Source organism: Parasteatoda tepidariorum, chromosome 2 (assembly GCF_982258835.1).
Source record: "Parasteatoda tepidariorum strain Cologne lab strain chromosome 2, Ptep-v5.0, whole genome shotgun sequence".
NCBI lineage: Eukaryota > Metazoa > Arthropoda > Arachnida > Araneae > Theridiidae > Parasteatoda > Parasteatoda tepidariorum.
Genome location: NC_141756.1, coordinates 12,315,978 through 12,335,506, shown reverse-complemented (window position 1 = coordinate 12,335,506; position 19,529 = coordinate 12,315,978). Strand labels below are relative to the sequence as shown.

Here is a 19,529-nt window from a genome sequence, read left to right as displayed (position 1 = left end):
GGGTCTGAAGTGTAAGAAAACAGAATTCTTTTTAGAACATACGTTACTGTGAATGACAGAAATGGGTGGTTGTTGACTTCCACCGGTGAATGTTGATGTGGCTTTGGTAAATGTCCTAAATATATACTACATCTAGTTAAGTGCCACTGCTCGGTATACATTTGCCCAGGTATGCCCTACGTCAATGTTTTAAGGTCAAGTGCTACTGTTCAGTATGCATTTAACCGGTACTTTGAACACTGATATTTCTCCTAATCTATCCTCAGCAGTTTACATATATATATATATAAATATATATATATATATATATATATATATATATATATATATATATATATATATATATATATATATATATATATATATATATATATATATATATATATATATATATATATATATATATAATATAGAATTCCTCATAAAGAGTCTTTCTATATTAACTGATAAGCTTAAAACAGATGTTTCTTGTGAAGTTTAAGATACAGAAATCTCACAAATCCGTATCTCACAAAGAGCCATAAAAAGTCAAGATAAACCAGATAAGGACCAGATAAAAGATTATTTTCTGAAGTTAATGGGCAATAATTCGTAGATGAAGTACACATTAGGATAGTCCCAAGAACTTCCCAGCAAGAGAGCGGCGCTATCTTTTTAGCAAATCAAAATCTCTAAATTTTACCAATTGAATGACGTTTCATTGAGATAAGAAGATCCTTGCAACTACCTCCCTTTCAGGACCTCTCTTTAAATATCGGGACAACCAAAAATGCGTGTCTTTTTCATATTTTCATAGCTAGATAAATCTGGTCCAAACCCAAACATCCCTATAGGGAAGCCATCATTGTACATACCCAACGAACACTGTTTCAAATAACTTAAGATCCCTTAATAAAATGCCTTTTTAAATGCAGTAGCCTAAGTCTCTTCAATTATCTAGCCTTCAAAGGCATAATATTACACACACATACAGACATATATATATACATAAATTATCCTTCAATTATCTTGCTTTGCGCAAGTCTTCTCTAGCCGAGCGATATTGGGCAGCCGAGACCTTTTGAATTAATGTACTCAAGTTACTGCATTATGTTTACCATCTTTAACAGGTCTTAGGCAGGGAAGGAGGGTACAAAATTTATTTATTAATTATTAGACAGAGAACAGCTATAAAAGTGGTCACGAAAAGTTGTGCTTCTCGATATAAGTTAGGGAAAATCTTGCAAAGTAAATCTGTGAAATGTTTCATTTTAGGGAATAAGGGAAATCTTAGTAATTGTAATTGGTTTATTAGATAGGTCGCGTGATTCCCACAAAATAGTAAAGGGAAAAATGTCTTACTTTTAACAAATGCATACTTGAGCCAAAAATAGATTTATAAGACAGGATGTAAATTTAAAAGTGTAAGAAAGTGTTTCGATTAGAATAATAAAATAAAAGAATAAATTTACAGAATAGGAATAAATAATAATAAAATTTACAGAAAAGGAATAACATAAAAAGATCAATATATATATATATATATATATATATATATATATATATATATATATATATATATATATATATATATATATATATATATATATATATATATATATATATATATATATATATATATATATATATATATATATATATATATATATATATATATATATATATATATATATATATATATATATATATATATATATATATATATATATATATATATATATATATTACATATACGTACACATATATTTTTTAAAAAAAATATGTTGTATTTGTTGTATTTCATTCAATCACGAACTTATGTATTCGTATATAATTCTCATGACGGCATAGAATTTTCTATTTTTATGAAACCTGATATATATTAGATATTTTCTGCGTGATTAAACAATTTTTGCAGTTCAAAACATAACTTTTCGAAAACCTTTTCAATATAGCTTTTTCCCGGAGGGGAAGAGAAAATTTTCAGTAACTCATCGGCTGAAAGATGAAATGAGGAATGAAAATATGATAGATGATCTAATTTTGTAAAGATTGTTTCAAAATAAAATTTTTATTATTCATTTTTTTTATTATTCAGAATCTTTCCTTTGAAAAAATAAATTTGGCAAATGAAGGAAAAAAAATAAGAATTCAGTTTTCTTCGATTCCTTTTATTGATTCCCAAAATCGATACGAAAGCGATAAAAAAAAATGAATATCTAAAGTTTTTCCAAAACTGTTCACGTGGAATATGTTAGAAGGCTTTTAAATATATTAATTTTTTTCTTAATAAACCTTCTAATATAACCTGTGACACGTTTTTTTATTTATTTTTCTTATTTTAAAAGCATTGTTTTAGAAAATATTTTTAATGTTTATTAAAGCAATAGGAAAGCAATTATAAACTAATTTAAATAATTACAAACTCTCGAAAATGTTCTTCAAAATTATGAATAAGCTATGAAGAATATTATAATAATCTAAACATTTATAAGCTAATATCAATATAAACTCACTGAAAATGTTTTTTAAAATGATGACTATGAAGATCAAACATGTTTCCTTTTTCGAAATATTTTAGTAAATCGATTCTAAACTTTAGAAAAATTTTGAAATTTGAAGAAAAAATATTCCAAATTTTAATTTTTAAATCTAAATTTAAACGTAGAAAGTTTCTTTGACAGTTTTAGAGCAATTGCTGACTAAACGCTTTGGCTCATAAATAAAATAAAAGAAGTAAAAATGATGCAAAAAAATGAAACATGTAAGGATGACATGAGTCATTCAGTTGTAAACCTAGTTTTGTAAAACCTGGTTGAAAACCTAGTTCCACCTAGATTTTTATTTTACTATATATATATTTAAGTGAGGGAAAAAGACAAGTGTCTGCAAAATCTAGCGAATAGCAATTGAGAAAAGCGGTGCTGAAAGCATCAGAGCTTGTTTGATTGCTGTGAGAAATATTAAAGTGGTTCTGAGAGACATATTAGAAATCCAAGGGATTTTGATGTTTTTCATTCCGCTTTCCTTTCTAGTAATTTGAAAAAGTTTTGATAGCTTTTCTGTTTCTTATCCTTAAATATTAATATGCCACCCCTAAAGGTGAAGATTTTTTGATTTCATTTTTGAAAAGAATTATAAAAAGCCGTCAAAGGTGCAAAACACCTTGTGTTTCAAAACGAAAAAAAAAAAAAAAAACACTGAAAAAATTTTTACTAAATGACAGGTTAAAGTAAAAAAGAGACTCGTTCACACAAAAAATATTATTACTCGGAATGTGTAAGACGTTAATTACAATATGAAATTAATATTCCCTTTTTTGTTTTGAAATGTGACATTTTTTGTTTAAATGTGTTTTTTCGTCCCACAACTTATTTTATTTAATTTTATTTTTTCCATACATTGGCATTCTTAAGTGGCCTAAAACCATTAACTGTTTTCGTTCTAAGTATCGCGTAGTAATGCAGCTGCATAATAGTATAAAATGGTCGTATCTTTTTCCTTATAATATTGATTTCGAAATAAAAAAAGTGTTTCCCGAGACTAGACTCAAAAGTTGTGACTGTGTATTTCACCTGATGAGGGCAATAAGACGCAATTCCGCAGACAGTGAGTCAGGTAATCAATAAATTGTATGTAGATTCTTCGCTAAAGTAGGCTTATGAAAAATATTTATTCTTTTCCTTCTTTTCACGATTACTGAAACTTTAAGACTTTGTGTAACTTAAGAGTATTTTTCAGTCACGAATAAAAAAAAAAAAAAATTCAGAACCGCAATCACATATACGTGATTAAGTGATTCTCTTTTCATGGCCAACAATATCATATATGAGATGAACCTTTCCGACTCCAACCGCCCAATATCACATGGACGTCGTCTCAATACGCTACTTTCGTATTAATAATTTTATGGAACCGCGATGGCTTAGGGGTTAGAGATTTCGCCTCTCAATTAAGTGACCTGGGTTCGAATCCCTGGTCGATTCGAAGTCCACACCCGACCACAGTACTAACGTAAAATATCCTCAGTGGGAGACGGATCATGGGTTAGAGTCCCCTTGCCATCAGGCTAACGGTGGGTGGTTCTCGTGGTCTTCCTCCCCATGTAGAGCAAATGCGGATTAGTTCCGTCAAAAAGTCCTCCACGAAGGCAAATTTCTCCCAATACTGGATCCAGGAGTTCTCTTGTCTTCTGGATTAGGTCCAAAATCACAAGTCTACGTTGTTGAACATTAGTAGTCGTAAACCCAAAAATTGAATCGGCTGCTCAACGACGACTATAAAATAAAATAATAGTCATACGTACTCTTTAGTACATATAAACACGGAGCGAATTGTAATCTCTCTCCTTCCACCAGTCTAAAGGGATTAAAATATAAAAATTAAGATTTTTTTTACATCAATGGGGTTAAAAGGGTAACAAGCCAATGCAGAATATATAAAGAGGTGACATATTAACCGGTATTATTTGAATTGTATGTAAAAAATATCTTAGAATATCCCTCACTTTATAATTAATAAACAAAAGTTATCAACAGCTGGATTTGATGAAAAATGGCATAATTTTATTTTAACACTCTTCAGATTATTATTGAAAGCAGATTAACGGATTAAAGCTTCAAGATCAATCTCCGATCCTGCACCCTCATAGGTATTGATTTGTTATTGGAACTTGGAGGATTTTGTGACCCCTACAGATTAAGCGTGCACCAGTCACCATTTCATAGACAGGAAGTCTTCAGCTGGCTGGGATCGAACTCACAACCTCTTGGACTTCGGCTCAACGCCCTACCAACCAGGCTATTACTAACTGTGGCTAAATTTACCAACCAAGGCTGTATCAACTCTGGTTAAATTTAGACACTAGTGAAACTGCATTAATGTCTATATTAAACACTTGTATGCGTAATGTAATGTTAGTAAACACTATTGGAAATTATCGACAACTTAATAATAAAAGAGAATAATACTTCTGTTAAATACAGTTGAATTTTTAATTAGATATCCTCAGATGATAGTCAAAAATATATCTGAATCTTTTTTGTTTGATAATTATCATATCAAGTGATTATTCTGCCTAATGTGGACGCACGAAAGGGTAGGATAACTATTATCTTTTAATGTATAAAGATAAACATCACCTGATAGGACAGTCAAAAGAGAATAAATATCGAAATAAATATTTTTACTGAGCTGTGCTGATGAACATGCAAGGCATTCCCATTACTATAAAAGTCTGCAACTTATGGAACTCAGTAAATCACTTTTATTTAATTTAGTCCGTAACCATAGCTTTAATAAAGATGAATATAAACTTAACACAAAAGTTCTTTTCTGTCTCTGTTATAACTTCTGTACTTAAAATGAAGTTTACGAGCAGGTTGAATCAATACAGATATGAAGTGATGTACTATTATATAAGTTACACGTGAAAAATGGTAAGTGATGATTGTTCTATTTGTCATAAGCCTGACAATTGACGCAATGTCAGTCGCTTATGACGCAACAGAGAGCATTCCAGCTCCTTCTATTTAGTTTTGATGCTTTATGTATTTTTTGCTAGACAAGGATAACACAAAACGTGAATCAAGGAATAACAAAAAATAATACTTAAAAAAGCTGACTGACATATAATTTCTGCATCATTCATCCTCGTTAAAATAACTGTTTTTTACTTCGAAAGTAGAGACCAGATATAACCATACAAATATACCCTCTAATAATGTAATGACAATAATGTAATGATATGTGATGACAATGTAATGATAATACCCTCCAATAATGCAATGACAATGTAATAACATACCCTCCAATATTTATCCTTATGCGTTAGATATTTTTCAGTGGTTAATATGTATTTTATTTTATAACCAGTATTGAACAGTTTCTGAGTTTACGACTATAAATGTTAACTACTTAGACCCATCACTTTGTACCTAACCCATAAGACAAGAGCACTATTAAATCAAGTGTTGGGAAAAGCTAGCCATTGCGGAGAACTTTTTTTTATAACCGTTGTTGAACAGCCGACCCAATTTCGGATTTGCTGCTAGTAATGCTCAAGTCCGTACCCTTGTAATTTTCATCTCAGTCCAAAAGACAAGGGAACTCCTGGATCAAGTATTGGACGAAATTTAGCTGACCCACATTTACGTTGCATGGAGAGGAAAACCATGAAAACCTTTCACGACGGCAAGGGGACACTAACCCATGATCCGTCTACCACTGAGGATTAATTACGTCAGCACTATGGTCAGTGCGAGACGGGAGCGGAATTCAAATCAAACAGCTATCGCTGGTATAGAACCCGGATCAACTCATTTGGAGGCGAATGCTCTATCTTCTAAGCCACCAATGCAAAACTTTTTGATGGAATTGCATTACACGTAGAAGAAAACCGCAGAAACCTCCCATGGATAGTCCAACGGCAAGGGGATTCTACCCCATGCTCCGCCTGTCACTAAGGACATATTTTATTTAGCATTAAGGTCAGTGCTACGAGGAAGCAGAATCGATCAGCCATCGCCTGAATTCGAACCCTAGGTGACCTCATTGGAAGGCGAACATTCTATTGTCTGAGACACGGCGGCTTTTTTTAAGAAAAAAAATATAGGTAAAACTTCACTAGCATCTAAAGGAAGTATCAACGGATTTTCTGAACCTTTACATAAATTGTCCTCTATAGACTTTTAATATATATTTTTAGAATCTTTACGAAACTGAGGACGCAAATGTTCACATCCGTGATTGAAAATTGATATTTAAGCTAGGACAAGGGAAATTTGATCAATCATTATTGATGAAGGAGAGTGTATATAATATCAGAACCTGTTTGATTGCCTCAGGAATCAGTGAAGAGTTGAAAGATGATTATTAGCAACATTTTCAAAATTCAACGGCAATCAAACAAATTTTAATGATTTGTACACGCGCCACTTTAAATAGCGACGAGTCAGATTTCAATAGCGTTTTTTTCCTTCTTCACAAAAGCATTTTTTTCGACCCTCTTAGATACTTTTTAGTGTTCACTTTTTAAAATGTTTCACAAAATGTATGTTAAGGGCGATGATTACAGAACACCTTTATGAGAGATTAAATTATTTGTTTCCAGTTGTAACCAATAGCTGCCAATCATTTACATGCAGTGAATTTTATGATATAAATTTCTCTAAGCATCGCAGAGTGTTCCTTTGTATAAAACGGCGAATTTAAATTATTATAATTGAAGGAGTAGAGAACCTGAGAAGCTCTTCCTTCACAATTAAATAACTATCAAATTAGACTCACCCAATGTATATAAATAAATTTTTTTTTACAGTTTCGAATCGAATCAAAGGACTGTTATATAAATGTGGGCTGTTAAATGTATTTGCAGAGCAATTTTTTTTGTTTTTCTTTGTGCAACTTTTACACATCAACTTCGTCGGGCTTGTCATTTCAGATTTGTCAGATAAATATTATTCGATTGTTAATTGTGCACAGTACACCTGTAGGCGTTGGCTCAGTTACATGGAAAATTTTATTTCTGGCTCTAGGAAGAGAAATTCTATTTATTGTTTTTCCTAGAAGTACTTGAACGCCTTCTCCAAGGTAAGTTAAGGTCAAGGTCTACATAGCAATAGGTGATCAAACAGAGTGTGTGCTGTAAAGTGTTTTATTATAAAGAATGCACAGGGATTTAATTTCCAGGAAAATGAAAGATTTGACGAATCAATGCTTACGAACACTGAATAGTATATTGGTGATACATTAAATCAACTATTGATTTTCAAGGTTACAAACTTCTATTTATTAAAAAAAATGTTGCATGCGCTTAAAAAAATAAGGATTTAATTATTAAATAACTCCCCAACCTCAAAAATAGCCATGCTACCTAATATGGTTTGGAAAGCAAACCCCCCTCGCTGCTAAGTTATACTTATTTGAACTGAGTTCTAGCGTAAAATCTTAAGAATTTAAATCAATTAATAAAATCTTTAAAACTAATTCCTTTTTAAAAAATAATAATTTCAGTCAATAAAATGTCATTGAATTAAATTTTCTTTAATTGAAATCAATGACATGCAATAGAAAAACTTGCAGAAACAAAACAACAATTATACTTTTGAAAATACAACATGTGCACGTCTCCTACGCATTTTTTCAATGTTTCGTCTTTCATAACTGTCATCAACGCTTTTTTCTGTTCCTCGTGCACGCTCTTTTCTACTATACTTAAAAAGCGTAACAGCATAATTAATATTAATTTTTCAATAAATAACAATGAATAAAACTATTATTATTATTGAACTTGCCTACTTATGTTTAAAACCACAGAGAAATTTATTAAGAGATTCTGCTCTAATGCTAGAACATATGAAATGACACGATTTTTTATAATACGCTCCAAAATGGCAACAGACAGGCCCAAACAGTGCCACGCTACGCAAAAAGTTAGATTGATAAATAGATGAGTTTATCGTTTTCTTTTATTATTTTTAATTGTGTTTGTGTTTATTAAGTTTTTTAAAATCGTTTGATCATTTGTGTTTCATTTTTGTTCTGTAAAAAGCTTAGATGTGGATTCGTTAAGAATGCAGTTTGTTAATGAAGACAAAAATATGTTTAGAAAGGTAAATTTTAGTTTCACATTCATTTTCTTGTTCTTAAATTTATTTCAGTGTTGAATAAAACTACAAATGTATTTGAATGACTCATTTTAAGCTAAAAAATAAATTGCGAAAAGCGTTTATTTTCTCTGTGTATAGTGGAATTTATTATAAGAGATATTAAAATAAACAATAGTAAATAAAAAAATAAGAGAAATACTTTTCACATATTATAGAACTAAAATGCTGTAGTTGATTAGAAAATTTCATGCATATATAAGTGCATTATTGTATGAAAAAATTTCGAAACACTAACATAAGCTCAGGTAAACCAATCTTAATTAAATAATTTTGATTGAAATAAAACAAAGAAAGAAACTCAACTTTAAAACAATAAATCACGAAGAACAATGATTCATTCATTAATGCTAGAAATATTATCATACAGAAGTAAATAATATGGCAGAGACATTACATACAGTACAGTGTCAATCGTTTATAGCAACTGAATGAACTAACTGTTTCCATTAAGTGTTATTTGAGGGCGCTGTGGGCAATCAGACCAGAAGAAACTTCAAGAAACGCGTCGTGATGACGTCAGAGTGGATCATCCTTAAGTATTATAAGTTCATGATTAAATCATAATATAGAACACTTTGTTCGTTCAAATGAACTATTCGCTTTTAACCTTTTAATTCTTCTAAGCCTATAGTTCGTACCAGATTTTCGTTGTCAACGCCTGAAAAGAATTCTTATTCAGAAATTTGTAAACATGTACGCTTGCGTTTTCGTGCTTACGACAGCTCACACGTTTGATAGTTCAAATCTTTGTTGTCAACGCGAAGAAGAAATGAGGGATTTCTGGGTAAGAGAAATATATAAATCGAGATATGTGAAGAGCGGAGAGTTTTTTTAAAAAAAAATTGGTATTGAGGAAGAAATCATAACTAAACTTGCATTTTTCTTATACAATTATGTACTTTTTTCTCCCTAATTTATCCCCAAACTCATATTATTGAATAATGTAACGTTTGTTGAAACTAATTTATCGGTTTCTTTCTTTTCTTGTCTTTGACAAACTTTATTAATTTACATTATTTTCGCTGTTTCGTTGCTATGTGGCAGAACGACAATTGTATTGTAGGTATAAGTATGTGCACAAATAATTGAAATGCAAATTTTAGAAAAGAATATGACGTAACTTTTATTGAAAATCACAGAAGCAATTTTCTTTCGTATTGAATTGATTTTTCATTTCTTTCCTCTTGTTATAGTTCAAATTTTAAAGTAATTTGTTAGTTTCTTTTATTATTTTAATTTTGAATAATTTAATTTCAGAAATTTTGAAATTGATGTGTAGTTCCCCCCCCCCCTAAAATCAACAACTGAAAATCAAAGCGTGTGAAAAATGTGCTCTGTACCAAGAGAAATTAAATGGAATTTTTTTAAATCTATCAATAATTTATTACCCATACATTAAAGTTGTTAACTTTAACATGAGCATAGTAAGACATAGACAAGGTTTTTCTCTCATACATGCTTCATAATATTTAACATATAGGATTATTCATAATTACCATCTTCAATGTTTACTTTCTGAGCTTTTGCCAGAAATAGATTTAAAAAATCCTAAAATTTGTAGATCGCAAACTAATATTTAACTGAGACACAAAAACATAATAATAGTAATAATAACAAAATGTGGCGGTTCACTATTGAGGTCACTTAGAGCAACGGCGGGATTAAATTAGTCAAAAATAAATTCATTTCTCAGAGGAAGCTTGAAAATTGATTCCTAATCAAGGTAATCACATTTCAATTTCATCAGGCAAATGATATTATTTTACTTTGATTTCGTATAATGATATTTCATGATTTTATAACTTTCTTCTTTATTTTCAAACATTTATTTTCACACTCTAATCTGCAGCTTTTTTAAACTTCTTTTTTAACATTATTTCTTAATAAAATGTATATTAATAATTTATTAAATGCAAAATATTTTTCTCACAAATAAAGAGCTTGTTTTCTTTTTAAAAAAAAGAAATTGCAAAGCATAATTCTTTGAAATTTATTCAAGAAATTGAAAAATAAATGTATTTTTATATTCTTAGAAACCATATGATTTCATTGCTCATTTTTAGTTAACCAATAATATTCTTAGAGACTGTGTTATTTCAATACTGATTTTCATAAATAATACTGACTCCATAAATAATTTTCTTAGAATTTATTCCACTACTCATTTTTACTTCATAAATAATATTCTTAGAAAACATATTATTTCACTACACCTTTTTACTTCAGAAATGCTTTCGGAAATATCAATATATTTTTTAAATTTCTTTATGATTCCTATATTTTTTTTTTAATCTGAAGAAACTCTCCGAAGCAAAAAATATCGGCGTAAGTGTTACTAGGGCTTTTCTACTTTTATAGCCACTAAACTTTTTTTAAAACCATTTATTGATCTGTGTATGAGATTCTTTACCCAGAAATATGTTTCATACACAGACAGTAGTGAAAAGTATCGCTGTTGCCAAGATATTAATGTGAGTAATAGAATGTTCCAAGAATTCGATGACCTGGCCACATTTTCCTCTTGCTTTTGTCTATGAGTATTACATGAATAATTTGCTAACTAGTATGTGGCTTCAGGTTAAACAGTATTTTAGAGGATAAAATAAAACTATCTTGTGTATTCATTCATAATATAAGATTTGTTCATTCGTGTAAAATACATTTTCAAGCAGATTTTTTTCAAAAATTCAAAAGAAGTTTGACTGAGAAAATCTAATTTTTCAATCATTTTCTTAAAAACAATATTATTACTTTTTCTAATCGACTAATGATAATTTGTTTTAGAATTTACGTAAACATTTTAACGAAATAAATAAATAAATAAATAAATAATAAACTACAGTTATACTAACTTTATATTCAAACGAGTACATTTAAAAATATTATTAAATATTCAGATTCATATATTTTAATATTCTCCATTTTAATATATCAATTGCCATAACTTTTTTGCGCATAAAAAAATTTCACAAATCGACTATGTTCTTAGTCATTGCTTCCTATTGAAAATCGAAATATTTTCATACATAATTTTAATGATAAGATGAAGATGAAAGCAAACATAAAAAACTGCGTGAAAATAATTCTCTAACTCATTTATGCACGGGAACGTTTTTGAAAATCTTAAGTTTGTCAGAACTGAAAATTCACATTAACTTTGAATGAAATTAAAAATTCATAGACACTTCCTCCCATAATAGAGTCTACGAAAGTAATTTAAAATAACGAAATTCGCCAATTTTTTTAACAATTTATTTTATAATAATATTGAATAATTCTCGTCTTAGAGAAATGGAATTTGGTTTTACCTTCTGAGACACAATGTAAAATACATTGTACAACATTTATATAATTATATTAATTAAAAGAATAATATTTTACGAAATGTTTTCCTGTTTGTATGCAATAAATTATTACAAAGCGATTGTCTGAGTAGACATTTAATTGGTTTAACCCTCTTTATTGGTTTAATAACAATGATAAATTATAAGAAATTTGAGAAATTCGATTCAAGGAACCTATTGGACTGCTTTATGGAATTTATAGACTTTAATATAGTTGAGTCTTATGGTCATCTCAGTTCGAACATTTTAAGACAAAACTAAGAAGAAATTCGGTAAAAATGACACCATTTCTGAGAGCTTCAAGTATGATCTTTTAAATTATGCTAGCAGTGTTGCCGAGCAAAATCTGCCACAACATTTGGTACTAAAAAAAAGTATAAAAAAATATTTTCTTAGAGTTAGTATGGAAGTAATTCCATATTTTGTCTCATCCTTGCTTATAGATTTTGTAGTATGAAATTATAAACTTAATTTGTAACGTTAAACGTGTAACCATATTTTCATAAACAAACTCGAACCTCGGATTGTTATAAATATGAAAATAAAAAAGCACAGCTCCAAAGTGGCGAAAACTCGACAGAAGATTTTAGAATTTTTTTAAAACTAAACTTCAAATCTGCCCTCGGCTTTTCTTTTAATTTAATTTTACAATCGACGTCGAACAGCCGACCCGATTCTCAGTTTACGATCATCAATGTTCATCTCCGTAACATTGTAATCTTAAACCTAACCCAGAAGACAAGGGAAATCTTAGATCAAACATTGGTACTAACTCTCCTTCGTTGAGGACTTATGGAAATAACTCACATTAGCTTTACGTGTCGAGGAAAATCTCCCACGGTTAACCAGATGGCAAGGTTATTCTAACCCCTGATCCGTCTACTACTGAGGATATTTTTACGCTCTGTAGTCGGGTCGAGTCGGGAGCATAATTCGTATCACCCTGCCACCACTGGGAATCGAACCTGGATCACCTCATTGGAAGATGAATGCTCTCTCCTCTAAACAGCCGCGATTCAGCATTCGGCTTTTTACCTTTATAATTTTATAATCCGCGTTATACAGCTGATCCAATTTTCAGTTTACGACTATTAATGTTCTTCTCCATAGCCTAGTAATTTTAAACCTAATCCAGAAAACAAGGGAACTCCTGGATCGAACACTTGGACAAATTAGCCTTCGCGGAGGACTGTTTTGATGGAACTCACCCACATTTGCGTTACATGAAGAGGAAAACCTGCCAAGGTTACTCCGACGGCAAAGAGATTCGAACCCAGAATCCGTCGACCACTGAGGATATTTTAGGTCTGCATTCGGCTTTTGATGAAAATTGCACGCAAACTCTGGCTCTGCAGAAATTTCAAATTTAATCTTTTTCGTAATTTTACTTTTATTAAAATCTGTACCGTCACCACATCCGTGGTAATTTAATGGGAGTCCTAGTGTTTCAATTAGTTTTAAAGGTGACAGGAGACATCGAACTAATTAATCTGGTGAAACCTATGTATGTTTTGGACGTATATAAGATGAACAAATTCATGGATTTCATCTGATTCAGATTAGAGGGCTTAGTAGTATCAAAATAAGTACACATTTTAGTGAAGATTTGGGTAATTAATATCTACATACATGAATTTTCTCTGAAGCACATTGGAAAATTCCGATTTTAACGTTTTGGATCGCTGGTCCTCGTAATAATATATTTAAATATTTTCTAAAAAAAAAGAAGGAAAAAAAAGAAAAGGTTTCGATTTGAAGAGACTTTTGTAAGGGTTAATGATGGAATTCACAGATTGTTACTAATACACAGATTGCCACAGACTGTCACTTCCACTGTGGATTGACCTTAAAACAAATTTCCCAGGTTACCGAAGTCAAGCATTACTAGCAGTGATCAGTGAGTGGGTTGGTGAGCCTTTGATCAGCACGCGAAGAAACCGAGGATGCGTGGTATTGGTCTTTGTTAAATTGCTCCACGTAACTTCGCGTGCTGATCATCGGGAAATCAAATCGGGTGAGGTGTCCCCTCTGAAAATCAGAATTGTGATGGCATGTCTTCCGATCATCCTCAGGAATGTTTCTCAGACCGTCACCAAATTCCACAGGCCCTAGTGCGTCGTTAATAGAGTACTACTGCTACAAGTACAACCGCATTTAAAATGGGTCGAATAAACCTTTGCAAAGTTAAACTGGAGTTCTTTCAAGAGAACCAGACTGCTTAATTCTATTAACGTTCATCCAAATTAATTTTTAAAAAAAATTAACAGCATAAAGACATTTCAGTGCATTATTAAATTAAAATTAATTTATGTTAAGTTTACGTGACATAAATAGTTTTTAATAGTTTATGATTTTTAAAACCCTGTCTAAAAAGACCGCTCGGCATTAATAGGCGAATAAATTATAATGAGAGGTTTAAAATGTGATCAAATAACATTTTATGATTACTTATGGCTTTTATGACTTATAAAAAATATCTCTAACACTTTTTTTCTTCTTTTGAGATAGTTGAGACTAAAGAGATTACAGCATTTATCATTTCATGCATGATCATTAAAAATTTCGAAATTTTTATCTTACTATCGAATCCGAGAGTTGTATAGTAAAAATACAAGCAATTTTTATCTTTAAATTCATTAGATTTATCAAACATAAATAATTTCAAAAGCCGCTGTTTAAATAAATTAGCCGCTGTTAAGCTCGCGATAAGCAAGAATGGATTTTGGTTACATAAAATACTATCAGGCATCAAAATGGATAAAATTTCCTAGGCTACACGCTCTGAAAAAAATGGGGGATGGTTATATAACGATAAAAATTTTGTTGATGTGAGTAACATCTCAAATTAAACAATAGAATATACGAGTATTATTTTTCATTATCACAGAAGTGTTTTAACATTGTTTAATTATATGAACCATTATAAATCACTTGTCCAAAAAAGAAAAAGATTTTTTAGCGACATAATTTATGAGCTGTGAGATAAATAACAGTATTTTATTCTCTATAGTAATGTGGTCCCCGTAGCAGAAAAGGCATGAAAATATTGAATACCGATGAGAAATTAGATGATTCATCTATTAATTCAATCCATTTTGCCTACCCATTTCAAATTGTGTACTTAAATTAGGTCAATAAACTTTCTGGCCAAAAGCCACATGGTATATTGGAAATCATTCTAAGATTCTCACTTCTGAAAAAAAAAAATCATAAATGAAGGCTTAATTTTAAGAGAATTCTAAACTTCTTGAAACTTAGTATGCAAGCAATGGATCAGTTTCTTCCAACAGGTCTGCTGTGATTGATTTTTTATGTTTCGCACACTGAACCTTGCAGACATCATTGACAAATATTTCGTCATAAAATTGTTGAAAAGATGCCAACTAAGTGGGAGTATTTTTTCGTGTCTAACACTATTACTTATAAGTAGGGTCGCTGAAACACTAAATAGGTCACAAATGTATGCAAATGAAAGTAAAAGAAAGAAAAAAAATAATTTGTTTGTAACAATGCATTTTTTTCTTACAAACCAGAAAAATTTCTGATTTTAATATTCTTGGGTTTGTGAATTTTATGAATACTAATGTTCAAACTTTGTTTTAAACTAATCGAAATGCTTGGTTTATTTATTAAAGTTGAAAAATCTCAGTTCAAATGAGAACAAAAGCGTTTCGTGAACAGCTAGACATAATGTAAATTAGTTCATACTTCAATAAAAACATTTAAATGTATTGCCTTATACCTTATACGCAGCTTTTTAATTTAGCTTTTTTTCATGAAATTCCATATTATCACCTTTTCTACATACTTATATTTTGTCTAAAAGTATAAAAGCAAACATTTATGTTTGCATATTTTATGTAAAGAAGATTTGTATGCTTGAATTTTGAATTTAAATTCAGACAAAGATAATTTAACAAATAAAGAATAGAAAAAAAGAAAGAAAAAAGAGAAAGTAAGAAAAGGAAAAAAGGGCAAAGAAAAGAAATAGACTGGAACGTTATACATTTTTGTATATGAATATGACAATTGAAACTTAAGTGTTTTGATACAATCTAGGTTCAATCCCTTATTAGAACACTCTTTTTAGATTTCGAAAATAGGCTTTTTAACTTTATTTTTGTTAAATAGCATTCTGGTACTTTTGAACTTTGTAAATTCATCCGATTATAAGTGACTTACGCCCGTCACTTATTAATTAGATGTAATAACAATGAGCATCATAATAGTTCTTATGTTTTAATCATAATTTTAAAAAAATGTCTTATGTTAGTACATTTGAGACCTTATATTATGGGTATTTTTTGGCAAAAAATGACGTACATAATTTTAATATATTAGTTTTGTAACAAAGTACTTTTTGATAAAAATTAAATTATTTAAATATATGATTAAAACTATCCCATAATTATTTCTAAATGCTATTCATTTCTGAAGATCTGCAGATCGTTAAGGGAGATCATTTTTCTTCCTTCCTTCCTTTTAATAGGTTTTGATAACATTTTAAAAAGCTATTTATTCTGCCCTGGCGAAATTTTGGCCTGGTGGTATTCTGCCCACGCGACGTTTTATCTTCGAGAGATTACGAAAGAAAAGAAGTATTTTTGAACACCCTTTGTCAGATAATCAAACAATAAGCTTTCAACTTCTGGTGATTATTTTGTTTGCAATAACTGCATACAATTTCGTAAACCTAGCTGAAATATTTATTGAGGTAGACATTCAAAAAAACGAAGTAATTTTTCGTCTAACGATTTTTTTATATAACTTTAAAAATATTTAATAAAATTAAACAGAATCTTTGGAGCAGTTTAAAACTAATTACAAAATTATATTAATTCAAAATTTAAAAATAAATTGTTAAAAACTGGCCATTTTGAGAATTTTTAAAAAGTGCAAAAATTACTCAGAAAATTTTTTGAAACTCTTTAAGTTTTTGAGATATTTTAATCAGACTTCTTTTATTAGCACCAAATACGATTCACTACGAAATTACATAAAAAAATTATTTTAATTTTTTACGCACATGAGCAGTACTCGTATAAGAGAAATACTTTAGATATTTATATCATACCCAGTTTTTAACGAATTGTTTTGAAATTTTAAAAGCAATAATTCTGTACATAATAAGGGTGGTTATTTCTGATTTACCATTATACCTCTCCGATATTTAGAAGAAGAAAAAAGCATTTTTAAAGAAGTGATGCGCGAAAACTTTTTAAACACACAAATGAGTCGCGGTGGCTTAAGGATTATAGCACTCGTTTCTCAATGTGGTGACTCAGATTCGAATCCTAATAGCAATGGCTAATCGATTAGCATTCTGTCCCCGACTTGCACTGATCATAGTGCTGATGTAAAACATGGTCAATGGTAGACAGACCATGAGTTAAAATCCAATTTATGTCGGGCTAACAGAAGGTGGTTTTCGTGATTTTGCTGTCCATGTAACACAAATCCGGGTTAGTTCCAACACAAAGTCCTCGATGAAGGCTATTCTGTCCCAATATTTGATCTAGGAGTTATCTTGCCTATTAGGTTGGGTTCAAAGTTACAAGGCTACGGAATTGAACAGTGGTCGTCGTAAAACAAAAACGGGTCAGTTGTTTAAAGCCCGTCTATGAAATAAAATAAAACGTATAAATGGAATATGAAAGAAAAATGGTTGAAAACCACGATATTAGGTAAATAATGCATAATAATATAATTCAGAATTTAGTAATTAGATACAAAAGAACATTAAAATCATATGTTTAATATTTTACGTCTGTTTTTTTTTTTTATTAACAGAAAAAAAAATAGAAATACCAGTGAGACATTGCTTCATTTGAAAGAAATTTTCTTTCATGGAACTTAAATTACAATTCTCTCAAACGATTTTCTGTTATGATTTTAAAAGTCGTGGCAACGGTATATGTCTTTGCTCTTATGAATCCAGACAGTAAGAATAAAATGCGATTATTTTTGTTGTTTTTCCCATCATTAACGTTAAAGAATAAGTGAGTTTCCATGGTGCTTGTGCTCATTCGACCTCAGTATACATAAAAAAAAAAGAAAAAAAACAATTCCAATACATGATATACCAGACATCTGTGGGTAAATTGAAGTGATTTTACTATGTTTCATGGTAGTTTCAGAACACGCTGAAATTGTCTCGAGTGATTTCATATGTTACGAATAAACGAATGGTTCAAAAATTGTGACTGATCGAAATCGATTATCCTTTGTACGTGTCTAGTTTGATAAATATAGTAAATTTTAATACAAGAAATATTTTCGGAATATATTCTAAACGATAATTAAAAAATGAATCCAATATTAATGCATCGAACTTCATATTTTTTAATCGTATAATTTTATTTTTTATTTATTATTATTCGGTGAGAGTTTGAATTTGACTTATGATAAGTTATGAGCACTTCTGTAAAGGTGATAATTCGAATGATACGTATGTTACATGTACTTAGCATCCATTAAAAATAAAATACTTTCCAATTTAAAAATATTATCACCATAATAACTTTATACATGGAATTTTAGGACATCATATTATTTTAAACAGCAAATTAATGGGAAAGACTATCGACGCCCATAAGAGTATTTGTAATTAAAATCCGGCCTAAATTATTTATTGCTTTTTCGCAATGTAGGTATTCAAATAGGCTGTTTTTAATATAAAAGAATATCGAAAAATAATAACAAACATACAATAAGTTTTCCTTTTTACTATCGAATTATTATATTGTTATAACGATATGTTAAACTAATACGTATACTTTCATTAGTACAGAACTAGTATATTTCGGAATAATATTAAATAATCATCAGTAAAGTATAATCGAATGAATCAAATCTATTTACGAATCAATATATTTTTATACTTATTTCGGCACCTGTGAAATCGGTCTCCATTTCTTGAATGGAAAACTCGTTATACAACTATATACAACAACTATATATATATACAACGTTGAAAATATTAATCTATTGTGACGTTATTATTTTAAAGTCACTAATCTAACGTTTAAAAATATTTTTAAGAAAATCGAGTTGTAAGAAATAAACAATTTAACTAACGATACTTTTCAACATTAGCAGCCATTTTAACTCGAATCTATATGAGTCCTATAAGAACATGCACAGAGAGACCAATATTGGGATGACTAAATTTTTTAATATTGGTCCTAGAATGGTCTATATAGGGCCTATATTGGCTAAATAATGAATATGAAATATCGGATGAATCTGACATTTCTATACATGGTCGATATTTGTGGTAAAGTGGCTGTGAAATACTGAGTGAATCTGACAATTCTATAAATGATCGATATTGGTTGTAAAGAGGCTGTAAAATACCGAGTGAATATCACAATTCTATATGGGACCGATATTGATTGTAAAGTGTCTCTAAAATATCGATTGAATCGGACAATTCTATATAGAGCCAATATCGGGAAAACAACGGCTATTTGAACCCGTATTGAGCCAAGATTCACCAATATTGGTCCAATGAGGGCCCAAGTAATTTTGCTGCTAC

General features: G+C 30.0%; 1 protein-coding gene across 1 annotated transcript in view; it reads left to right on the top strand.

Annotated features, from left to right (window-relative positions):
• The first annotated feature begins 5,171 nt into the window (after nucleotides 1-5,171).
• The window catches only part of LOC107440726 (tectonic-like complex member MKS1), a 76,907-nt gene continuing 62,549 nt past the window's right edge, over nucleotides 5,172-19,529 (top strand). Inside the window, exons 1-2 of the mRNA XM_087156872.1 lie at nucleotides 5,172-5,417; nucleotides 8,531-8,591. Of these exons, the coding sequence (XP_087012998.1) occupies nucleotides 8,566-8,591 (26 nt within the window). The 5' untranslated portion in view covers nucleotides 5,172-5,417; nucleotides 8,531-8,565. The remainder of the gene's footprint in view (nucleotides 5,418-8,530; nucleotides 8,592-19,529) is intronic.